Source organism: Eptesicus fuscus, chromosome 20 (genome assembly GCF_027574615.1).
Source record: "Eptesicus fuscus isolate TK198812 chromosome 20, DD_ASM_mEF_20220401, whole genome shotgun sequence".
NCBI classification, from domain to species: Eukaryota; Metazoa; Chordata; class Mammalia; order Chiroptera; family Vespertilionidae; genus Eptesicus; species Eptesicus fuscus.
Window position 1 is genome coordinate 27,403,593 of NC_072492.1, and position 27,101 is coordinate 27,430,693.

At 38.0% G+C, this 27,101-nt stretch overlaps 1 protein-coding gene across 3 annotated transcripts in view; it reads right to left on the bottom strand.

Annotated features, from left to right (window-relative positions):
- Window positions 1-27,101, bottom strand: part of TRIM37 (tripartite motif containing 37) — a 150,518-nt gene that overhangs the window by 66,467 nt on the left and 56,950 nt on the right. For 2 of the 3 annotated variants that reach the window (XM_054709839.1, XM_008147710.3), the window contains exons 18-24: window positions 26,362-26,556; window positions 24,678-24,986; window positions 21,783-21,911; window positions 21,246-21,435; window positions 18,734-18,852; window positions 9,709-9,819; window positions 8,358-8,436 (exon numbers count right to left, since the gene is read on the bottom strand). In XM_054709839.1, coding sequence (XP_054565814.1) covers window positions 8,358-8,436; window positions 9,709-9,819; window positions 18,734-18,852; window positions 21,246-21,435; window positions 21,783-21,911; window positions 24,678-24,986; window positions 26,362-26,556 — 1,132 coding nt within the window. Of the gene's footprint in view, window positions 1-2,187; window positions 2,394-8,357; window positions 8,437-9,708; window positions 9,820-18,733; window positions 18,853-21,245; window positions 21,436-21,782; window positions 21,912-24,677; window positions 24,987-26,361; window positions 26,557-27,101 lie in introns of those variants that run through there. The other variant, XM_054709838.1, reaches the window with a different exon arrangement.

Here is a 27,101-nt window from a genome sequence, read left to right on the forward strand (position 1 = left end):
CCTGCAGTTAGGCCAAACTTGAGAGGTTAAAGGCAGAGTCCTCCACGAGACTGCTCTCACTTCAGATGCCAGGTTTGGAAGTCCCAGGCCACCAGTTGGCTACAAATTTGGGAGTTTCCACCATTGCCCATTAGGTTTGATAACTGGCGTGAGCAGCTCTCAGAACTCAGGAAATATAAAACTGGAATTGTAAGCAACATAAGGACACAAATCAGAACCAGGGAAAAGGAGAGACACAATAGGGTGAGGTGTGGAGAGTCCCAATGTGAAGCTCCCTGGTGATCAGGGCGTGTTACCCTCCTGAACCATCAACACATGACAAGCACATTCAGAGCTTCAGTGTGCAGAGTTCTTATGGGGTTTCACTCGGTAGCCATGACTGACTCACTGGAAATAAGGACAAACTATTCAGGCTCATATCATGTGACTCCTAGCCCCAATCCTCTAATCACAAGGTCAGTCTTTCGGCATGGCAGCTGCATCCTGAGTCATCTCTTTAGCATAAACCATCAGGATCCACACTCCTATCACTCAGAAAATTCTAAGCACTAAGAGGCTATATCCCAAGAACCAGGGACAAAAGCCAACCAAATTCTCTATTACACACCCAGCAATCCCACTCCAAGGCATATATCACCTTAGAGAATGGAAATGAATGTTCACACAAAAACCTATACAAAATGTTTATAAAGTTCATAATCACCCCAAGACTGGAAATAAACCAAATGTCCTTCAACGGGTAAATGAATAACCTGTGGTACATTTATACAGTGAAATATTACTTGGCAATAAAAAGGAATGAAGTACCAATTTACAGAAGATGGATGAGACTTAACTGCATTTTGCTAAGTGAAAGGCTACAATAATTCTGTATGACTCTATAAAAGGGAAAGCTAAAAGGACAGAGAACTACCAGGGGCTGGGTGATGGGGGATTTTACCTATAAAGAGCCAACACAAGGGGATTTGGGGGTACTGAGCTCTTCTGTACAGTAGCAGATACATGACTGTATTTGTCAAAAGTCACAGAACTGTATATCACAAAGGCAATTTTAATATATGTAAATTAAAAAACCAACCAGGATGTGTGGGGGAAGACAGAATGCAGACTGACAGATGAATCTAAATTAAAATGAGCCACATAATCACACTGGAGAGACCAGGGAAAAAGGAACTAGTGTAACTCTGAATCTTAGTATCTAAATAACTTTGGAAAAAGTGTTTTGATATCACACTAAAAGGCTAAACACTGTACTGTAGTTGGTGAATTTGTTTCTCATAAAGAGTACAGGTCAACGAATCTTGGTTTCTAAATACTATTGTCCAAAAAAGGGGGCAGGGATGAGCCTGAAGCATCCTGTGGGGGCAGGGAAGGAAGGAAGGAAGGAGACACTGGGAACATATCAAAAGGATACAGGAGCCAACCTGAAAGAGCTTCACATAACCAAAACTGGAACACACTGCACTGCAAAATGACGACAGTACTGGAACACAGTCCAAATAATGAATACCCAGAGTCAAAACTCGTGTAAATAAGTAGCCGGGGGGAAAAAGGAGAAGGGACTTTTTCTTAAGAATTCTAATAATAAATGTAGAAGAAATAACAAACCACCATTAGAATACTGCAGTAATAACTGCCATAGTCAAGATCTACTCCTGGATGCTAAAATTAGCTGTTAAGAACAGAAATAATATCTGCACAGTCTGAAAAGTATTTGCCCCAAATATTTAGTAATTACAAAGGGGAAAATATTAACGGGGAATTGTGACAGACACCACCATAACCAAATAAGATTAACATCACCAATAATAAGCATCTGCACCAAATAGCCCCTGATCCAATACTTGGAAGGGTATGTCACCTCTGTTGTAGCCTTGCCAATAACACATAATCTCAACTGAAAGTGAGAAAATACCAGACAAATCCAAATAGAGAAACATTCTATAAAATACAGTTGAGCCTTGAACAAGGCAGTGGTTAGGGGCAGTGACCTCCCACACAGGCGAAACTTCTGACTCCCCCAAAACTTTAGTCATCCCTGGGTATCTGTGGGGGATTGGTTCCAGGAGTCACCAAAACCCATGGATGCTCAAGTCCCTTATATAAAATGTCGAAGAACAATGCATACAGTCAGCATACTGTTTTTGATCCTTGGTTGGCTGAATAAGCAGGTGTAAAACCCAGAGACAAGGAGGGCCAAATATATACTTATTGGAAAAAAAACATGCATGTAAATGGACCTGGGAAGTTCAAACCCATGTTTTTCAAGGGTCAACTAGAACTGGTTGTCTTCAACAATGTCAAGGTCATGAAAAACAAGAAGAGGCTGAGGAACTGTCACAGATTGAAGGAGACATGACAACTAATTGCACTGTGGCATCCTGGTCTGGATCCTGGAACAGAAAAAAGTGCGTTAGTGAAATAACTGGTTAAATCTGAATAAATTCTGTAGTTTAGTTAATAGTATTATAAATGACTAATTTCTTTGTTTTGTTCACTATTCTATAGTTATGTAAGATGTTAACAAAAGGAGAAGCTGGGTAATAGGTATACAGGAACTCAAGATTTTTGCATGTGTTTGTAAATCTAAAGTCATCTAAAAACGTTTTTAAAAGTCACAATCTTTAGGTCTTTAATCATGAGATTTTAAAATGATGAGTTTGGTTCAAGTATGGTAAATTGGAAAAAGTACTCGACTAGCAATTCATTCCATTCTTGCCAATGGTGTTGAACCTTGAGAGAACCACACAACCTCCCTGAACCTATTTCTCTGCCAAAATGGTCTGATGCACAACTTATCTACCTCAAAGGTTACTTCAGGGTTCAATAACACAGTTGGTCCAAGCTGTACAGAAATAATATGCTTGTGCAAAATGCAAGTTACCACTATATCTTTAGGCCTAAGAGAAAACAGTATTAAGGAGATATTTTCTAGGAACGAAAAGGTAAAAATAATTAAATACTGAGCAAGGTGACGGTGGAAGCAAAGACTAAGACAAACTACGTTCTTCAGCAAAAGAGGGAACTATTTTTTTTTCTTTAAAGGTGGGGACTCTGTAATGGTACAGAGTAGAGCAATGGATTAGAAATTGGTTCCTTATATAGATTGTGGGTGATGACAGCTATAGCTGGGAAAATGGGAGAGATCTCATTTGCACCAGATCTTTTGCAGACCAGAACAAGACCAACCAATGGGGAGAAGGGGAAAAGAACTGGTGTCTTCCCTCACTGCTATCTAAAATTTAGCACAGCCGAAGCAGGCGCACCACATCAAAGAGGGAAAGCACGAGGGTGCCCGACACCACGGGACTGGGATGCAGACTTAGTATGTAACATGGATAGAAACAAGGGAAGGAATCACGTTTTCCAAAGACCCCACTACTAAAAGTTAACAGGTACTTCATCTTTGAAGAAATGTTTTGGTCTGTAGGTTTATGATTCTAGAATGATGGGATAGCAGCTGTCTGTATCCACAAAACTAAGCACAAACAACTAATTAAATGTTCAATCTTTTTTTTTACTTAAAAATCATGCTTTCTTAAGCTTAAGCCTTCTATTTTGAAAAGAAAAAAGTGACACTCCCATAAATTCTAATGACAGAACAGAAGTCAGCAAACTATCTCTTAAAGAGGTGAAAGTAAATATTTAAGACTCTGGGAATCAGGTTTCGTTAGCAGCCCACTCAACTCTGTCTTGTAGGGAAAAGCAAGCTATTGACAATCTGTAGATGAATGGATGTGGCTATGGTCCAATAAACTTTATTTACAAAAACAGACAGTGGTAGGGACTTGGCCCAAAGATAGTTGTTTGTCTCCCCTTGAAAGAATGCTAGGTAAAAAATTGCTAATTGAATCCCAGATATTTTCCTCAAAGAATTGTGTGAATGTGTATATACACTGAGTGGCTAGATTATTATGATCTCTGAACGCATAATAATCTGGCCACTCAATGTATATCCTATATAATAAAAGGCTAATATGCAAATTGTCCCCTCGACCAGGAGTTCGACCAGCAGGTAGGCCGGCCAACCACCCATGCACGAATTCATGCACTGGGCCTCTAATATATATGTGTGTGTATATATATATGTATACACACACACACACACACACACACACACACACACACACACACAGAGTGGCCAGATTATTATGCGTTCAGAGATCATAATCTGGCCATTCAGTGTATATTCTGCTTATTTCTTGCTATTTCATAATTCACAAACATTAGTTGAGGTGAGATGGAACCCAACAAAATAGGCATAATTTTCTTTATCATAGGAGAATGCTTTTGAGTACAGTAAGTTCTCATTTAACATCATCAGTAGGTTCCATAACATTAAGCAAAACGACATAAAACGAAACAATTTTACCACAGGCTAACCATAGACACAAGAGTCGAGTTCCTATGTTAGTTCCTATGCCACTGAACAAAATGATGTTGTCTGAGGCCCTGATGGCCTGAGCTCATCTTTTAGTTCAGGGGTGGGGAACCTTGTTTCTGCCAAGGGTCCTTTGAATATTTACAGCATCATTCGTGAGCCATACAAAATTATCAACTTAATAATTAGCCTGCTGTATTTGGTCAACTCTCCCCTAATGCCTTGGCAGGGTCAGACCAAATGACTTCACAGGCCTTCTATGGCCCGTGGGCCGGATGTTCCCCATCCCTGCTTTAGATATTTACAAATTTGTTTTTCTTTTTTGGTGAAAACTGTTGTCAACTTTAATTACAAAAATGGAGAATTTTTTACCAAGAGGATAGTTAATATCATTTCTAAAAGCTTAATTTTTTTGAAGGGATAGATTTTATTCTTAAACATGGAGTCAGAATATTCTAAAAATGCATTGGGTTCCTTGAACACAGAAGATAATATACAAATTAAGTTCAAATAATTTCCCCTACAAAATTTTTGTGCAAGCATAACAAGTAAATACCTTCTAATTTCCCTATAGCCATAATAATCAAAAATAGTCTTACTGACATAGTGAACTCAAACTCCACCAATTTAAAAGGGTCTCAACTAATTCTCCATTCATCTAAAATAAGGGCAGCACTCCTGACAGTTTTTATACATAGTAACCTGAGAGGATAAGAAAAGCCAAAAAAATACTTGAGATCCAAGTGTACTGTGATCTAAATATCACTATGGAATTTGGGGAATTCAATGATTTTAAAAACCTCAAGGTCATGAAAAATAAGAGCAAAACTTAAGAACACTTCCTATATAATAAAAGCCTAATATACAAATTGTTCCATCCGGTGGTCATTCGACCAAGAGACCGGAAGTTCAACCGCTCGCTATGATGTGTGCTGACCACCAGGGGGCGGCGGTGGAACATGGCGGGTGTTGGTGACGTGCTGCGACCTCTCGCCTGCTACCTGGGGGCGGGGGTGACTGGGATGGAGGTGCGGTGAGAATGTGGGATGTCCGCCCGAGCTCGCTCTCACTCCCCCTGCTACCCTCCCCCAGGATGCCAGAGCCCTCTCCCCCAATACCCCCACTCAGGTGCCAGGTGCCCATGAGGAGCCTGCCCAGCACCCAAGTGGTATCTTCTGGGTGAGCTGGGCCACAACTGCCAAGACCGCAGGGGCCGGTTCATGCAGGGGCCGGTCTGCGAGGCTGGCTGGGAGAGAGTGTGCTGCCCGCCTGGCTTCCCTGTGGTGCCGCTGGGCGGCCCAGTGGCCCACGCTGCACCCTGGCCCGTGGCATCCGGCTGCACTCACCGAATCTCCACGTGGGAACTCGGGCACCGTGACTCAGGTGGAGGGGAGCGCATGGGGGCCCAGGTGCTGCCCACGGCCCAGAGGTCAGCTGGGACTTGCCTTTCCATGCCAGATGCTCACACTTCGATCGCTGGCCAGGCAGGAATTTCGTGCACTGGGAATTTCGTGCACCCGTGCAGGAATTTCGTGCACCGGGCCTCTAATATGATTACAAACTATGTTCCTATACGTACATATCTATGCTAAAGTTTTAATTATAAATTAGGCAGAGTAAGAGATTAACAATAATAAAATAGAACAATTATAGCAATACTCTCCAGTAATTCTTCTATTTTTCAGTCCAAACCTATTCCTGAATCTACTTGATGCCACTCATTTCAAGGGATCCCTTGGCTCAAGTCTTCCTATGGGCTCAATTCTTGCTGGTGCAACACAAAGCAGGATGGCACCAGATTTTATCACACTATATAAAACAGCGCACAATTTAAAATGTATGTTTATATCTGGAATTTTCCATTTAATATTTTTGGATCACAGGTAACTGAAATCATGGAACACAAAACTGTGGATAAGGGGATACTACTGTATATAGATTAATGACCCAAGAGAATCTCATGGCTAAATCACTCATGCTAAGAAGCTAAATTTATTTCCCCAAGTGAAGAGTCTATTCTCAGGCTTCTCTTATTTCTTAAACACATGCAGTTTCACATATTTTGAAAATAAAAAGAATTACAAAGGCATATGGAAAAGCACTCAGTTCTATATCAAAACTGTATAGGTCCGTGGTCGGCAAACTGTGGCTTGCGAGTATGGCTCTTCCACAAAATACCACAGTCTGGGTGAGTCTATTTTGAAGAAGTGGCGTTAGAAGAAGTTTAAAAAATTTGGCTCTCAAAAGAAATTTCAATCGTTGTACTGTTGATATTTGGCTCTGTTGACTAATGAGTTTGCCGACCACTGGTATAGGTCAAGAAATGGCTAGGCAACAGTGAGAGATTCAAAGTGTCAATCACTTACGTTTATGGATTTATTTTTTTTTTTAAAAACTCATTTTTCACAATGGTTTGCTCTCAACACTAAAGGTGCAAAATTCTTACATATTTTCATCTATTACAATGTAGTTAGAGATAAGAAAAAGCTGGATTAAAAATATGATCTCATCAAAATGTAATGACCATGAGCACAATTCTATCTAATAGGAAATGTTAGATTACTGCATGACAAACTACGTAATAATTATACAACAGCATGCCAATTAACATGTTAGTAAACAAATGCTAAATTTTTACTTTTCATAAGATTCTATTTCTTAAATATTTCCAATTAACTTTAAAAGAGAAAACGTAACCCTATATATAAAGGACATTATAAATAAACCTCCTAACTTCCCATGTGTTTACTAATATTCTACAGAGCTCAACAGCCTCTATAATATGCAGGCAATATAAATAGAAAAAAAAAAAGGAGTCTTCCTGTCCCACTTCTAATAAATTGCAGAGGCATAATATTTTCTCAAGTTCATTTTATTAACAAAAAGAGCAAACTGTTTTGAACAAAAGCAAACCATGAATCATAGCAACCGGCAACACATTAGACATGGAAAAGTGAGCAATATTAAGTAAAATATAAGCAGATGAGATGCCTCTCGCTTGTGTATCTATTCATGCTTTTCCAATAGTCTCTTAGTCAACGTTCAGTGTAATTGTCACCAACCGTCTAGCAGCTCAAACACAAACGCAGGAGCACAATGGCACAAGTTTGGCAACCACTTTGGGCTCACTGCGAGTATGAAAGTAACCCTTGTACCACAGGTTCATGTAAACCTGCAATTTGTATTTCTTTAAATGTAGCCGACACTGAAATCAATGTCTAACTAATGAAAATAAAGGAGAAAAGAGGACATTAAATACTTGTACTTTAGAGGCAGAAAATGAAATACTTTAAATGATCTTATACGCGTTCATGTAACCAGGAATATAACCAATCCACATTAACTTAACTTATTTACTAGTAAAAATACACTTGTAAAAGTCACACAATAGAAATATTATGAGCCATTGATCAGTGTGCCTGCACTTGAAAAAAACAAGAAAAGAAATAAGTTAACTTTAGTCAGTGTAGTGTTATTTCAGCCATTCACATAATCAAGTATCTACAGGAAAGAATCTACACGTAATTTTTCTGTTCACTAATCTACAAGCACTAATGAAACTATACACGAATTAAAACCCAAAAGCCAGTCACTTAAACACAACTGAGCATCTAGCCAAAAACAGGACAGCACCAGTGCTGAGCATCACTGGGTACATGCACGTCTCTAGGGACATTTTTCGGTAGTTACTTGTAGTCGACAAACTGCTCTTTAAGAATATACTACTTTACTAAATTAATCAAGGACTATATGTTTATTCATTACATCACACAGAATTCTTCCCATACTTTTTTTCCTGTAAACTAAAGTCTTCTACTAGAATTGTGCTACTTTCTAAAGTTTCAGAATTATTATTTCAGGTAGATATGATGAAAAAAATTAGACAAAATCTGACAGATGACAATTTGAGCACCAACTACAGCAAATTTCAGGGTCAGGATAGCTTGCAAGTCAGTTCTCTTGGTTTGAAAATTACCTTCCACTGTTGTCTTCAGTATTGAAGCTGAGATCTTCAAGGCCTATTTGTTCACCATCAGGAAAACTGGAATGAGCATCTAAGATAAAAAAATTAAAAACAGATTACATTTTCTAATGACCAGTATTTTCTTGCATGTCTTTAAATGATCTTATCAAGTATGGTATTTAAGCAATAAAGATTTGCTGGGCTGTGAACAAAGCTGTCTTCAGGGAATTTGTGACTTGAGTCAGATGTAAGCAAACACAAGGAGAAATAAAGGAGAAAAGAAAGGTGCAATAGATATCCATAGTTAGAAAATGAAAGGCATTGCCTCACTTTGTCCTCCAGGGACACTGTGGGGGCAGCTGAAGAAGGAACAGGAAATGGGGTGTACACTCTGAAGATTGTATAACATAAAATGTATTGAAAAACAATTAAATTGCACATGCAAATATCACGACAAACACCTAACGGCACTCAAAAACTTGCCAAAAGTTGGCTGCTTCTTTTGGAAGGAGAAAAAATTACTAAAAGTGTTTTAATACTTAAAAATCATCAAATGTGTGACTCTATATTAGACTCTAGAATATGAGGGAAAATGTAAAGTATAAAGCTGACAATTAGCATAAGCCTGGCAACATTCTCATTCCAGTAATTCTTCTGAATGCTCAGATTGATCATTAAGGTCTTTAGATAAAATATTAAGAGTGGGTGATAGATGTTAACTAAACTTACTGTGGTAATCATTTTGCAATACATACATACATATATACATGAAACATTATGTTTAATACCTCAAACAAAACAAAAATATTAACAATAGGTTTCTGAGCTTTTTTTCTAAGACATTTTTTTGGGAGGAAGAGGGAATAATAACTGATGATTCCATTATCTGCACATATTTCTAAAAAATTCAGAAAAGGTTATCTTTAAAAAGTTACATTAGCTAGGCAACAAATATCTCTAAAAAGGAAAAAGTCCAACATCTGAAACCTCCCTAGGGGCTGGCAAACATCTACTACAAATGGGCAGAGAGTAAATACTAGTACATAGGTACCACAGGCCACAAATGGACTCTGTTTTATAACTTTACAACAGAAAAGCTATTCTTAGAGGACCACAGGCTGTATTGGAGCAGGTGCCCGACCCCTGCTTCACTCAGTAAGTAGCACCCATTAGGTGTCTGACCAGCCAAATATTACCTACGAATTTTCTTCAGTTCTCACCATTTAGCTTACCCCATGTATACTAGTATTGTCTCATAAATGACAATAATTAAAACAGAAAAAGAAGTAGAAACAGAAGCAAATCAGCAGCAGCAGCAGAATTGGTTTTATTCATCTCTGTGAAATGACAGCAGGCGCTGCACCTTCATCTGGGGGCTGTGCCGTGAAAGAGTCGTTGAATCCGCCCAGGCTGGTGTGCTCTTCCTGCTCCTCGTTTTCAGTGTCACATTCCACATCACTGTCGCTGCTCATTCCTGCCAGGAAAGAAGGGAAGAACATGTCTCTGACAAGCAGCCCTTAACGTGAAAGGCAAAGGAAATCTTACAACTAAACTGTGATTCCCACTGAATGCCAAGACAATATAAGACACCACACAAAACAAGGAAAACCAACCACACAAACCTCAGTTCTAATTATTAGAGCAAAGGTCTTATTTTTGTCCTCAAAGATTAAAATTACTCTTTCCACAGTACCTGAATTTGAAACCAGTATTAATTTCATTATACTGAGAATTTTTTTTTCTGAAGTCACACTGTATTTTCTAGAGTCATAAGAGATAACAGTAACTCTCAATCCTGACTGGACATACATGTAATTGTTTCTAGTCTAAAACATATAAACATGTTACATAAACAAAATACACAGTCATCTGTAAATGCATGTTTTAAAAAATTCCAGTAATTCTAGCAATAAATTAGTTACTATCCCATTTGGGCCTCCAATTTTGTATTTGTGTACTTAAGCTGATTTTTAAAAGAAAAAGTCTATAGAAAAGTATTTCTTGTTGTTTTTTTAAATATATTTTGATTTTTTTACAGAGAGGAAGGGAGAGGGATAGAGTTAGAAACATCGATGAGAGAGAAGCATTGATCAGCTGCCTCCTGCACACCCCTTACTGGGGATGTGCCCGCAACCAAGGTACACGCCTTTGACCAGAATTGAACCTGGGACCTTTCAGTCCGCAGGCCAACGCTCTATCCACTGAGCCAAACCGGTTAGGGCATAGAAAAGTATTTCTGTTACAAGAAGACAGTGATCAAGAAAACCTGAAAATATATCTGATACACACCCTTATAAATGGTGGCAAAAAAGTAAACTTAAAATACTATTTTAATGAAGAGCCACATTTAAAAGAAGGAAGTGAAAAAGCCACAGCTGCCAAGAGGAGGAGAAGGGAGACCAAGTGGGTCCAGCACAACAGGTGTGCAGAGGGTGTAACGTGAGGGTCTTTCACACTCGCTTGGGGAGAAGAAAAAAAAATCTTTGGACCTACCACAGAAGGGAGTAGATGCTGAGACTAAAACTCTGCCTACTGGCATAGGAAGACAGCAGGGAATTTTGTCTGTTTTTGCTAGGCTCAGTTCATATAAGAACTCAAACTAAAGCCTGTGTGTACCTAAACAATTTAGGTTTGGGATTTAAAGTTGAGGTTCAAAGCTCAGGAAATTAACAAAGCAAATGTAAAACCATTGGAAGAGAAGGCTCTAGGTAAAGGGAGTAAGCTCATCCCATCCAGTCTTTCCCACTGAATGGAGCTATAAATGTGGACAGAATGCACCAAGCCGCTATTTAAGGACTCTGAAAAGTAAATAGAAACAAGCATATTGGTGTAGACCAGAATTTGAAGTACCACCAAATTGGCAGATTTAAACAAGACTCAGAGTCTCATAAAATCATATTAAAAATGTCCAGGATACAATCCAAATTACCTCAGCATATGAAGAACCAGAAAAAGATAATCAACAAACATCAATGCTGAGATGACAGAGATATTGAAATTATCTAACAAAGAACTTCAAAGTAGATATAAAAATGCTCATGAACACTCTCGAAACTTGTTAAAAACTTCTCTGGAGGAATGCTTCCACAATACAGATCACAAAATTATCATAGAAAAAAAGAAAATAAAGAATTATTGAAGGGTAGGGTTGGGAGTCTCAAAAAGTTGTGTTCCAATCAAAATTTACAAAACAAGCAAGGCCCACACCACAATTCACCTGAAGAGTCAAGCAGATATACAGACATAACAATACCATAAATGGTATTGAATACTATCATGAAATAACTTGTAAAAGACTACTGTGGAAAACAAAAGGATACTTTTTAAATTACTAAGTACTTCTAGAAATGAAAGATATAGTTATTTTAAAATTAAAATATTAATAGATGAATTTAGAAAGTTAGAAAAACAGGTTGCAAGCTTAAAGATAGAACTGAGGAAATTACCCATACACCAAAGAAAAATAAGATTAAAATAATAAGAGGTTTAAGAAACAAAGGGATAAAAGGGAATATTTCAAACAGATTGCCATAGAGACAGCAAAAGTAACAAAGGAGAGGGACAATATATTAGGAGAAAGTGGCTGTGAATTTCCTAAGATTAATGAAAAACATTCTGAATAGAATGAAAATTAAAATACAACTACCAATAGCTCTGGAATGTGGCTATAGCAGTGTTTAAAGGGAAAGTTACAGCATTAACTGCTTTTATTAGAAAAGAGAAAAAGATCTCAAATTAATGATCAAAGTACCCACGTTAAGAAACAAGAAAAGGTAACACATAAACCCAAAGGGAGAAAAATAAAGAACAGAAATAAAATTAGCAGAAAAATAATAGAAAAGGCTTCTAAAGAGACTTTAAAAAGAGCAAACAAAATCCAGTATCAGGAATAAAAGAGGGGACATCACTACAGATCTTACAGACATTAAAAGAACAATAAGCAAATAGAAACAACTTAATGCTCATGAAATCAAGAACATGGATGGAAAGGATAAATTCTTTGATTCAGACACAAACTACTGAAGTTCATTCAGATAAAAATATAGATAACTCGAATGGGTATTTTAACTACTAAAGAAATACAATTTGCAGTAAAAAGCAAACAACCAAAAACAACAACAAACAACAAAAAACAAATGACCTTCCAACAAAGAAAACTGTAGCTACAGATGGCTTCACTGGTGAACTCTTCCCCTTCTGTTTTCAAGAAGAGTTTAGTATTAGAGGCCCGTGCAAGAGTAGGCCTTCCTTCCCCCTGGCTGCCAGCACCGGCTTTCCCTCTGGCACCCTGGACCCGGGCTTCCCTAGTATCCCTGGCTTTGTCTGAAGGACGGCAGGTCTAATTAGCATATTATGCTTTTATTATTATAGATTATTTCTCCCTTAACTATTTAAAGACAGAGGCAATGTATGGACGTCTCTGAAAACTCTCTCTTTTTAAAAATATGTCTTTATTGATTTATTTTTTTAAATACATTTTTATTGATTTCAGAGAGTGAAAGAGAGAGAAACATCAATGAGAGAGAATCATGGATCAGCCGACTCCTGTATCTCCCCCACCAGGATGAAACCCGTAACCCCAGCATGTGCCCTGACCCAGAATTGAACCGTGACCTCCTGGTTCACAGGTCAACATGCAATCACTGAGCCACACCGGCTGGGCTGAAATCTCTTTAGCAAAGAAAAGGAGAGAAAAAATTACTTCCTGCTCTAGAAAGTGAACAGTGACTGTTTAGAGACCAAACCACCACTTCCATGAAGCAACACCACCACCACCTTGTGGCCTTTCCTGGAACTGTTCTGAAAACAATAAAACCCAGTTCTTGAAATTTAGGCACAAATTTTACCTCTTGGTACTAGTGTTTCAGAATTCCTGACAGATACTAACCTTCAGGATGCACAAACAAGGAACTGAAATTATCTGGATTTCCCCAAAACATAACTTATTCTTTAAATACTTACAACATTACATTTTTCAAACTCTTCATTCATTATATCTCTTTTTTAAAAACGGTTTAATTTGTAGTATTTCTAAGAACTGCAAGCTACAGTGAATATTCAAATGCTGTCAAATGCTGTGAATATTCCTAGATAGTATTCAAATAATGTAACATTTAGAACTTTTAGCAAGATTTATAGTACTGCATATAGAATCATATGTGGAAAATGCCAATTAAAGGAATTATTTTGTTTCCCAAACACCTATTTCTTATAACCCTACTCATAAGATTCCTGTATAGTCTAAACCCATGAATATTTACACAGCAGCTGACAGAGCCATGCACACTTATAAAATGACAAAGCTATATTAACCAGAACTAATTTGCTTGTGATCGCTTCTTTCCAAGGTGCTCCTGTTTATCTTAACCTTTGATTCCAGGTATCAACATTTTCAGTTTATACTTTCAACTTGCTGTAATTGGATTCCTTCAAACCAGTCATGTTTCTGTATTGATTGTTAAGATGAACTCTAACAGGAGAATTAGAGTAACTTTTCCATTTTTTTATTTCAATCATTTTTCTCAGGATTCAGGAAAACATACATTTCCCGAGAAATACTGCATGAAAAAACTACTACTGGTCTCTTATCAAGTCCTAAGATGTGGAAGTGCCCTAGCTTTGTGAATGTAACGAGAAAGATAAATTAAAATTAGTCTCTTGACCTCTAGCATTTAACAGCTGGACTACTAGGTCACAACTCATTACCATCAGTAACTGAGAGGGAGCAAACACTTTCAAATACTTTTTTTTTTTTTTAATGAGACTAACCTCTATCCAGCAACAGGCCTCAAGCTATTTGCTACACCTTGCCCCAAATACTGCAGTCTACCTACCCACTGCATTAAGCAGTAATAATTAAAGCAAAGTAGTGATGTTTCATCTACTCTAAGAAATTTGAGTACTGGACTTTTCTTGATCTCACTAGAAGGTATCAACAAGTTTTCACACAACTGGCTGTCACTGATAGTAATTATATGGTACCATTAAACATAAGATGTTTTAGAGATGTTAGTGTGCAAAAAATTTGAAATAAGGTATTTCTACATCAATCGTCTACCACACTTTTTGAGCACCCTTATGCTCAGCACTGTCCAAAGCTAACTTTTGAGTTGTAACTCCTTATTCACGGGCGCTCAAATTTCTGATGCTTGGAAAATACATTAACCACTTGGTATACCAAAAACTTATGCTTCACCTGTCTTCTTCCTTTCTAACAGAACCCCAATATTGTTTCACGTTACCATGTAAAATGGGCCATGGAGGGGAACCAGATGTTTAAACTTTACCAAGTTTCCTTTTCTTGCCAGTGATTGAGATAGAAGAGGAAATTAGGAAGTGGTTGAGGTTCTCTGAGAAAGGCTTTCCTTGCTGATAAATAGACACACACAGAAATAATCCTCCCTTACTCCCAGAATGTGTTGACTCTATATATAAAGTTTAGAACTGCAGCAACCATCTTGCCATCCTGAGGGGAGCTGAGCCAACTCACTGAGTGGCAGAATAAAATATGACAGTGAGTGGCTAAATTTTCCAACCCTTAAAACTGCCTTACCAGAATTAGGCGAAATTGCCTGTTACTACAAGAGTAAACCTTTCATACGGTTTAAGCCAGCTAGTCTGAGTTTTTGTAACACGTTACAAAGCCCTTAATCAGTGTTCCAAAAGGAGCCAGCAATGCGGGAGCACCACTTGTACCCCCTTCGATAGGCCGCCAGTGCGGTCTGTACCGAGTGCCACAGCTCTTCTCTGGAATGGGTGTTCTGATACCCACGTCTTCACTGAAAGGGATCTGTGCTACTTCAGTAGGAACTCTGCAGAGCAGTCTCCAGTGTTAGACAAACCCAGAAAGAAACTGGTCTGCCCACAGGCGTCCTGTAGAGCAGGGGTGGGAACCTTGTTTCTGCCAAGGGCCATGTGGATATTTATTACATCATTCGCAGGCCATACAAAACAATCAACTTAAACATCAGCCCGCTCTATTTGGTCAGACATTTAACTAACTCGCCCCTCACGCCTTGCCAGGGCCAGACCAATGGTTTCTCGGGCCTCATAGGGCCCGTGGGGCGAAGTTCCCCAACCCTGCTGTAGGGCACCAACTGGGGGAAAGGAGGAAAGAGTCAAACTTTTCAGCATCAAGCCATTAAGCATAAGATTAATACAAGCTTTTCCCATATGGTCCCAGTTAGAAAGAAAAGGCTGGTTGATACATGTCATATGTAAGAAAAGTCAAATTTTACTGACACTCAAGAACTTTAAGATATCACTTCAGTAGTCCCAAATTCTTACCTAGTAAATACAAATACTTTCTTTTAAAGCTTCTTCAGACACCCTGAGAAAGTGAGAGGGGGAGAAAAGGTGGTAGTGGAGGAAGAAGAGACACCAACCCACAGTGATCTGACACAGAAAATTTTCTCTTAGGTATTCTGCTCCAATAGAGCCTTGTTCCTAAGCACGGATACAAGAGAAACACACTGAACTTTCTACCAAGGTTTACCAGTGTGAAAAACAAAGGTTTTTTGAGAATTGGCTCCTGCTGATGACAGAATACCCACAACAGTGAGTAAGGCCTCATTCCCCTCTCACAAACAAAGAGATTCCAAAAGACAGGAGCTCCTTTTGTCCACTGCGCTCCCTCCTTCCAGCCTCATCACTTAGTCTCCTTCTCACTGCCTATCCTCAGATGCCAGTGGTAAACGGACAAACTGCAAGGGTGTACTTCTGTGGCACTGTTGATCTGCATGTTTACAACAACTTTTCTTACTGAGTTTTAGGTGCTTTATATCATAACATTCCTTACATAAGAGAAAATGTGTGACTGAGTAACACTGACTACTTGGTAAATATTACCAATTATTTTTATTATTACATATTTGTTCTTTGAGCTTCCTATATACCCTATTACAGCACTCATCTTTTTAAAAAATATATATTTTTATTAATTTCAGAGAGGAAGGGAGATGAAGAAAGAGACAGAAACATCAATAATGAGAATCATTATCTGCTGCCTCCTGCATGCCCCCATACTGGAGATCGGGCCCACAACCTGGGCATGTGCCCTTGACTGGAATCAAACCCAGGACCCTTCAGTCCACAGGCAGACACTCTCCACTGAGCCATACCACTCATCGTTTTATATTATAATTGGTTATTAACCGGTTTCTTTGAAAACTGACCCAGTGGTTTCAGTTGCTCTCCTTGCCTCCCTCCCACCACCCACACATAGGGGTGAGGAAAAGTAGATTTACAGTTATGAGTATGCAAAACACGGAATTTTCTTGTATTATTAATTCTTGTATTCCTTATTTTTCCTTTTTGAACTACTGTAAACCTACTTTTGCCAACCCCTGTATATCCAGTATACTGGAGAGCTATAACTTGCTCCCATTTGTAATCAGGAACCACTCTGGAAAGTAATTTAAAAAATATATATTTTATTTATTTCAAAACGGAAGGGAGGGAGAGATAGAAACATGATGAGATAGAATCATTGATCGACTGTCTCCTGTATGCCTCACACTGGGGATTGCGCCTGCAACCTGGGCATGTGCCCTGACTGGGAATCGAACCATGACCTCCAAGTTTATAGGTCGATGCTCAACAACTGAGCAGGCAAGTAATTCTCAAGGAGTGGTCATCCCTGGTTGAGTCATTCAACTGAACCAGAGGCTCTCAACTGGGGATGACTGCTTCCATGGAGACATTTGGCAATGTCTGAACATTTTTGGTTATTGCAACTCAGAGGAGGTAGTACGGAAACCTGGTGGTTAAAGAGATGCAGCTAAACATTCTACAACGCACAGGGCAGCCTTCTACAACAAAGACCATCTGGTCCAAAATGTCAATAGTGCCAAAGTAGAGAAACCCTTAACTAAATAGCAGGTTCAGAAATCATCAGCATCATATGCAATGCCAGGCAAATTAGAAGTATTTTTCATAAATGCTGCATTAATAAAAGGAGCCTGTAATTCCAGTACATGCTGTAATAATTTAAGACACTATAGTTTATAATCATATATATAAATATATGGAAATAAATCCCCACAGGTCCTTCCTATAAAGAACAATCATAATATTTCTTTCTTAATGTTTTAACAATCAACACTTCACTTTTAAAATCCTTTCCATTTAATCTCTTCTACTGAAATAATGCTGCCCACCACAGGAATACCAACTAAGAGGGAAGACCAAAATGTTGAATGTTCTTTCACTGAAAAACTTGAAAATGCCACCACCCACATGCCCTCTCACAGGGCAGCCAGTGTGCTGGCACCTGTATGCATGCTCATCAACCACTGAAATGCAAATAAGTGCAGAGGTGGAAGGTGGCAGTTTTACTAAGAAATTTAAAAATCTCAATGTCAAATATTAATAAAGTTGACTTGTGGTTCTGCTAACATAAAAAGAACACAGCAAGGGCAATACACATAAGCCCTGTTTCAAACACCTTCCAAATTACAAAATGTCTTCTATACTTTTAGATAAAAAATGAGGAACCTGAAAGAACATGTAGAATACTAGAAATGTAAATGAAAATGAACTTGTAGGTTTTTTAAAAAAATGGTTCAAGTATGGAATACTTCTACAAGAGCAAAGCAGTACAAACATTAATCAAGACTCACTTTAAAAGATGAAGGATTAACACTTAATATTCTAATTACTGTTTTGTCATATGTCTCCCCCATAAGACTGAATATATCTAATTCCATCTTTGCATTATCTAACAAAAACTCAATGATTGCAATGTAGGTGGCTTAATATATTAACTGAATAAGCAGATAAACTATCTATAAATTTTCCCCTCCTGTAAATGTCTAGTAAGACATGTCCTTTAATGTAATCAAGTATCCATTTTGCCTTCCCCTTTGCTTAATGACCTAGTAAATAAAATTCAGTGGCACAATAGATGTTGTGTCTAGATCAAGGACATCAGATACTGCCTCAATAACTTTTTTGTTTTTTTTAAATATACCTTTATTGATTTCAGAAAGGAAGGGAGAGGGAGAGAGAGATAGAAACATCAATGATGAGAGAGAATCATTGATTGGCTGCCGCCTCCACGCCCCCCACCGGGGATCAAGACTGCAACTCAGGCATGTGCCCTTGACTGGAATCGAACCTGGGACCCTTCAGTCTGCAGACCGACGCTCTATCCACTGAGCCAAACTGGCTAGGGTGCCTCAATAACTTTTTAATTAACCAGCTAACTGCCACGTGTCCAAAACAGAGACCATCCCCACAAGCCATGATATCCTGAATTTAAATGTCTACAGACGCTTATGGCATACAAAGGGTTAAACCAATCACCACCACCACCACCACCACCACCACCACCAAAAAAAAGGTCATTATTCCCACCTCCCGCCTAATTATGACTTGTCATTCCTTACCTTCCTCAGGGGCAGCTGAAGCTCCTTCAGGCAGTATAGCCTGTAATTCCCCAGTTTCAGAATTATTTTCCAAGTCAGCCATTTGCATTCCTTCCAGACGACCTCCTTTAACATTAGCCCTCAAAGAAGAAAACAACTTGATATTTTTCTATAACTACTCACTGATAATTGTATCTATATTTTCTTCTCCTGAAACTGAGGATATATGGCACTGATGTCTAATACTAAATTTCAAGTTTGTTTATTTTTTAAAATATATTTTATTGATTTCAGAGAAGGAAGGGAGAGGGAGAGATAGAAACATCAGTGATGAGAATCATTGATCGGCTGCCTCCTGCATGCCCCACACTGGGGATCGAGCCTGCAACCTGGGGATGTGCCCTGACCGGAAATGGAACCATGACCTCCTGCTTCATAGGTCGAAGCTCAACCACTGAGCCACGTTGGCCGAGCTCAAGTTTATTTTAAAAGTTCACTAGAGGACTCACAACAAAGGTTATAAAATGGATTACATCGGTGTCAACATCATGGCTGTGATATTGTATTAGTTTTGCAAACTGTTATCATTAGGAGAAACTGGTTAAGGAACACAGGATCTCTATGTATTACTTCTTTTAACTGCATGGAATCTACAACAAAAATTCTAATTAAAAAACAACTGCAGGTGAATCTACAACAAAAATTTCAATTAAAAAATGGAATATTTCTCACCAATATGAAAAGACATTTTAGATATATTGAGTAAGAAAATAAAAGCATCTTTTGTATTTAAAAAGCTATATACTCACAGTTGCTTAAATATGCATAAAAACTGAGAAGACACAAACATCCTATATAATCCTATATAATAAAAGGCTAATATGCAAATTGTCCCCTTGACCGGGAGTTAAACCAAGGGGCGGCCCCTCCTCCCAGCCAGCCTGGGCCGGCTGGACCCCACCCATGCACGAATGCATGCACCAGGCCTCTAGTCATATATAAAAAATTAACAGCAGGAATGTATGTGGGCAGGGGATGGGAAAACTAAGCAGATGGAAGACAAAAATGGGAAAATTTTCACTTAATAGTCTTTCTTTTGCTTACTTTTCTGAACCACTTTTATTAAAATTTTTGCTTACACTACTTTAAATCAGGAAATGAAAAGAAGACCCAAGGTGGACACTACCACATGAGCCAGGCTGATGATACAATTAACTGTAAAATGAGGGTTATAGTTAAGAGCTTCAGTCAATTATGAAGAATTTTACAGTCTAGAAAAAAGTCTATGTTTATCTATATTTAATGTTTATGGTTAAAGGCAGACATAAGTATCTCCATCACAAAATGTAAAAACTTGTTGTAGCTTCAAAGTGAAAGGCACATGTATAAAATCAGGCTAATTAATGGAGAGGACAAGTTAATTGCCAATGATTATAACACCTTTCCACTGCTTCAACTTGAGCCAAAACAGAAAATTAAACTACCAGCTATCCTTTTAGTTTTGGTAATTGTCCAGATCTTAAAACTGTATGAAGTTAATACACAAGAGATGTAAATCTTTCTCTAAATTTAATTCAAAGTCTCCAAAGTAGAACCATTCCATTGTTTAATTATAAATGTATTTAACATCCCTAAACTAGATCAGCAAATGGATATTAAGTAAAGCTCATCTAGCACATTCATAGACCATCACTCTATCTTTTGAGGGGATGGAAGTTTAATTGAAATTGACATGGCTGGGGTTTGAGCTTATGCTTCCTAGGAGATAGATAAAGGTGCTGACTATTACATATATCCTTTTGGGAAATTCCAACTATGAGTTTTGAGAACACTTTTATAAGAGGAGAGGAAAAGATGAAATAAAAAACTGTGTTAAAATAAAATTGCCAGAAGTGCTTTGTTCCATACAAAGTATGTGTAAAAGGTCTATGAGATACAATACAGCCCAGCAAAGATGTCTTTGAAAAGTGTGGCACAGATGGTGAAAAAAATGGCTGACACACAAAAAAATATCACAAGGCAGAGGTCATATAAGGTTTCACACCATTATTATCATAACTTCAGTGAAAATGAGCTCTAACAAACTAAACTTCTGGTACTATATCATCCCATTAAGAAAAAAGTAAGGGTTTAGATAGGTTTTTTATTTATTTAAATCCTCACTCAAGGATATCTTTTTCGATTTTGAGAGAGAGTAGAAAAGAGGAAGAGAGAAGAAGAGAGAGAGACAGAGAGAGAGAGAGAGAGAGAGAGAGAGAGAGAGAGAGAGAGAGAGAAACACTGATATGAAAAAGTCACATGGATTGGTTGCCTCCAGCATGCATCCCAACTGGGGCTAAGGATCGAACCAGAGTCCCTTTGGTATGGGGGCAGCAACTGAGCAACACCGGCCAGGGCAGGTTTCTGATACTTTAAAAGTTGCACTTTCATACAACAAATTAACTTTATCTCTGCTAAAAAATTAACATATTAGAAATTTATTTTGTTTGTTATGAAGCTATTATTTCATTTAATAAACAAAAACTTAATTTACCCCAAGGTGACCATCTTCCTCCTTTTCTCAACAGCAGGTAAGCCATTGATAACAGCAACCACAATAGCATTTGAGTCCAAAGCCTGACTCTGTAGGTCTTCAGATTTCGGTAGAATATCACCGAAACTGCCATGTGTCAAGGCTCGGGGAGAACTGTGCCTGCTCCCAGACTGAGAGCTTCCTGGAGCAACTACAGAAAAGGAAGGGGATATTCAGAAAAAAGTAAAATAAAATGTTCTCAGATTTCCACTTCAGATCTTATCATATATACATTTTGAAACTACAGGAAAATGCAAAAATAATTTTAAAATATATCATAATCTTTTTTATGCCAACTGTTTAAAATTAAGGCATCCAGAATATGCAATCTAATGGCTGCATTTTTTTACTGATGGGTCTAATTAATCTGTTGTGAGATCAAGAAACTTTTGAATCCCGTTTCAACATTATGGTATAGTCTAAAGCTATACTGTAAGATCAATTCTGAGTAACAGACATCTACCCATAAAAATTACATTTTGAAATCTTCAAATTTACCTTCAGACAGAGGTTGACAGTCTCCCCTCGAATAGCTATTTTCCCCAGGGTCTACTGCTCTTCGAAGTGATAGACTACCTGCTATACTGGACCGAGATGGCTTGGGTGAATTACTCTTCTTATTTGTGGCTGCAAAGACATTTAAAAACATTTCTGAACATGATAAAATAGCACAAAATCACTACGTAGGCAGTCAGAGAAAGGCTTAATCTTAACATGTAAGAAAGGTATTCTAGCTACTATGTCAAAAATAAACAAAATAAAACAGGATGCTTTGGTCCCAACTGGTTTATTAGGGGTTTTATTCCAAAAGTACTCCTACTTTTCCACTTGTGGAGCAGTGTTAACTTACAAATCCAAAAAAATAAATAAGTCAGTAAACTTCAAAAGAAAAATCATACCAGACATAGACTCTAATCTCCATGTAATTAAACTAGTATTAACGATAAAAATTAACTGGTAAATACTTGGAAACGATAAAATATTACTGGATTGGGAAGAAAATGCTTAAGTAGAAATGAACCACAATTACAATGCTTCAAGATGTTTGTGGCTAAATCAGTAATTAGCAGAAATGGATGGCCTTAAAATGAATTAGAAAAAACTGATACTAAATGGCCTAACATGCAGAGACTCAAGAAGCTATAAAAAGAATTAAAATAGCACTAGCTGGTTTGGCTCAGTGGATAGAGCGTCAGCCTGCGGACTGAGGGGTGGGTCCCAGGTTCGATTTCAGCCGAGGGCACATGCCCAGGTTGCGGGCTTTATCCCCAGTGGAGGATGTGCAGGAAGCAGCCAATCAATGATTCTCTCTCATCATTGATGTTTCTATCTCTCTTTCCCTTTCTCTTCCTCTCTGAAATCAATGAAGATATATTAAAAAAAAAATGAATTAAAATCAATTTTTAAAAAGAGCATAGATAGATGCATTAAAAGGTAATAAACAGGTTCAGCAAGGTAGAACAATATAAGACCAATAATCAATTGTTTTTTAATTCATCAATCTGAGAATGAAATGTAAAAACAAAAAATTCCATTTGCAAGAGCATCAAGTAGAAAACAGAGGGAAAAAATTAAGCAAAGAAATATAAGACTTGTACACTGAAAACTACCACACACTGTTGAAAGAAAAAAAAAAAGTTAGGAAAATACTGTGCTGATTGGAAGACTTAATACTGTTAATATGGCAGTACTCCCAAACTTGTTCTACAGATTTCAACACAATCCCAATAAAACTTCTAGCTATCTTTTTTTTCTAATGGCTGAAACTGACAAACCGATTATAAAATTCACATGAAAATGCAAAAGATCCATTACACCCCCAAACCATCTTGAATGGAGCACTCACAGTTCCTATTGTAAAATAATAAGCCTGGCTGGCGTGGCTTTGTGGTTGAGCATCAACCTATGAACCAGGTCTCGGTTCAATTCCTGGTCAGGGCTTATGCCCGGGTTTCAGGCTTGGTCCCTAGTGGGGGACGTGCAGGAGACAGCCGATCAATGATTCTCATCATTAATGTTTCTTTCTCTCTCTCTTTCTCTCCCTTCCTCTTTGAAATCAATAAAAATTATTTTTAAAAATAAAACTATTCATTGAAACATACAACATATTTTGAACTTGAGAATAAAAAACTAAAGGGATTCCTAAATAGAGTTGAAAACATTACAAAAATTCTATTATTGCTAAGGCATGGCACAGAACTTCTGGCTGGACTTCTTCCATGACAGGAAGAGACACTGGGAACCTGGGGGCAGCCTTCTATTTCCACCCAAATAAATCTTACCACCAGACCTCATCCCCTCATGTGGCTCCCCCAAAACACTTTTGTCGCAACACCACAAGGACTCCATTTCCACCAGCAACAGTCTCACAACTCCCACTCTCAACCCTTTTCAGTTCCTTCTCCACCCAACAAGCAAAGTAATGTTTGTAAAAGGTAAATCAGATAATAAATACTCCGATTTCTGTTCTTTAAAGACTTCCTCCTAAAACCAGAATAAAATACAAAACTCTTTATTGAGGTCTTACCAAAACCCTACCAGAGCTAGATCCTGCCTACCTCTCTGCTCATCTCCTATTATTCTCCCCCCTGCTGTGTTCACCATATTCAGCCATAAGGTCTTCCTTTGAGCCTTCAAATATGCAGAGCAAATCTCCTATCAGTGACTTGGCATTTTCTGTTGTTTACCCAGAACACTTCCAACAGATCTTTGCATGGCTGTCACCTTCTCAACCTTCAGGTCTCAGTTCAAATGTTGCTTCCTCAGACTTTCTGGGACTACCCTAACTAAAGGAACACATTCCTCACTGCTCTTTCCACCCACTTTTCCATTGTTTCCTTCATAGCACTCTTTACTTTTTATCAACCGCAATTATCTTTACTTCTTTACACATTTTAATGTCCAGTCCCCACCATAAAAATACATAAATGCAAGATCCACAAAGTTAAGGATTCTCTGTTTATTGCCCAGTACAGAATAAGCAATCAAGAAATGTAAGCTCTATTATACAGTTGAAAATATAGTCTGTTTTATTTTTTCTTAATCCTCACTGGAGGATTATTTTTCCATTGATTTTTAGATTGTGGAAGGGGCAGAGAGAAACATGAATGTGAGAGAAACACATCAATTGGTTGCCTTGTGCACGGGCCCCAACTGGGCCGGGAATCAAAGCGGAGACCCTTTGGTGCTCAGGCTGATGCTCTAACCACTGAGTACACCAGCCAGGGCAAAAAAAATAATCTGTTTTAAATAGGAGTAAGGGTGGTATATATCTGAAGTCTTAATTCATTGTAAGAGAGATTTTATTAGTAATATTATTCTAAAAATTACCTGTCCTCTAGCTTCCCAAATGACATGTGGAGAAAAGACACTAACAGGCTCTTTTTCACTTACAGTTTCGTATGTAGCAACTGGCAACTGATGACTTTGCCAAGAGCTCCATTCCCAAATCTTGTAATCTGCCAGAGTTTTCAGTTCCACATGCAGCCAGAGCTGCCTGGTCAGCAGAAAAAAGGCTTGTCTGCATGTCTCCAGAAGGAGCATTGCTGCTTTTTATTTCTGAAAGTGGATTCTTTACATCAGTCTTCATACATCGAACTTCAGCCATTTGAGTTTTCAGTCTTTTTAGCATCTTTAAGTCAGAGGGAACTCGCCACATTGCTTGCTGTTTCCTTTGATCTTTATCTTTTCGAGAATATGAAACTTCAGAAAGAGAGAGAGAGAGAACTCATGTTAATATAGATGTTAACATTAATAAAACCATTCTGGCCCTAGATGTTTTGGCACAGTGGATAGAGCATCTGCCTGTGGACTGAACAGTCCCAGGTTTGGTTCCAGCCAAGGGCACATGACCGGGTTGCCAGCTCGATCCCCAGTAGGGGAGGAGCAGGAGGCAGCTGATCAATGATTCTCATCATTGATGTTTCTATCTCTCTCTCCACCCTCCCTTCCTCTCTGAAATCAATAAAAATATAAAAAATAAAACCATTCGCCCTAACTGGTTTGGCTCAGTGGATAGAGCGTCGGCCTGCGGACTGAAGGGTCCCAGGTTCAATTCCGGTCAAGGGCATATACCTTGGTTGCAGGCACATCCCCAGTAAGGGGGTGTGCAGGAGGCACCTATCGATGTTTCTAACTCTCTATCCTTCTCCCTTCTTCTCTGTAAAAGATCAATAAAATATATTTTAAAAATAAATAAAACCATTCTGCATTGTAAAATATGCAAATTTGATGTGTAAAAAAGCTACTATACTTTAGGTGGGGTCAACAATAAAAGTATGTATTACATACCATTAATTAAAATAAATATAGTCACAAATATCTTAGCATTATTCATACCTTGTTTGAAAAATGAGTTCCACAGCTTTAACGAATCAAAATCATTGTTTTAAGCCACTGATTAATGTGCTGTTGTTTAAGAAGGTAGGAAAATGTTTGGTATATTTTTTAAAAGATTTCCAACAAAAATAGTTTTTAAAATGTGTCATTTAAAGGTAAATCTTTAGCTACTCAAAATGACCATGCCATAGCGTTTCGAAAAGTCCAACTTTGGCTATACCTTTAATATGTATTTGTATACACTGTATTAGAGTAACACAAATGTAACTTCTCTTCAACAAATAATCTTTGTACCTAAAACACTGCTGCTAGCTGGTTTAGGTTTTTAGGCTACTGAACATCAAAGTGTGAGTAAACCATCTTTTTCTATATTCAACTTAGACAGAGTTCCACTTGGAAGTTATGGTATTCATGAGTTGTGCAAAACTCTAAGTCCATTCACAGAGAGGAAAACTGTATTTCATATGAATCAAACTGTCAATTACATGCAATTTAAAGGGAAAACCATTTTAAAAAGCTAACCCTCCTTACAGACATTTTGACATTATTTTCACACAAAATACCTTTGAACAGCAACAAAAAATTGATTAATATAAATGTCATTTTATGACTTACAATGAAAAAATCAATTTGCTACAGAAATATACTGTATTCCAACACTTAGATGAAATACTTGGATTAAAATCCAAGACTTCTTTTAGGGAACCACAAAAAAGGAAAATCACTGTTAATATTTTACCTGTGGGCTGCAACAGTGAAGCAGGTGGGCGAGGTTGTAAGCCCCACAAATTTTCCATACTGTTCCGGCCCTTAAGGTCCAACAAATGCATTAAAATGAAAGGATCAATGTCTAATAAATTACTTGTAGTAGCAGAACATAAGTGTGTTCTTCTTGACATTCTACTACTGGCACCAACATAGCCATGGTTACTACCTGCAAAAAAATAAAATAAAATAAAAAAATACAGAAAATGCATGCTATATATTTGTACAAATTTAAGTATACTTAAAAGATAAAAGTAAACTGGTTGATGTTTGAATACTTGTCTCTTAGGATTTGATATTCATAATGAGAAGCACAATGAAGAAACCAGATTGCCAGAGAGGTGTACACAGGCACAGTGACTGAGCACTGGCCTCATTACTATCCAGAATTCAGGAGCAACGCTCAAACTCATCCTGAGCCATAGAAATAAAAAGGTGACAATGTACACAGTATATACAATTAGTGGAATAAGAATTAGGAAAGGTGAACGTATCTCATAACCCAGTGGTCTTGGATGAAAGACAAATCTCCATGGTATAACAGATTCCAAGAACTAGACACCAAAATAGGAATCTTCTCCAGGTCTCTGGATAGCAAACTGTACAGATCTATGACATGTTTGGTAGACTTTTTTTCTAGCTTAAGTACTGGAACACAAGTTGAAGTTTTTAGGCAGAACTTGTTACTGACTGATGCACAGTATAGACTGTGAG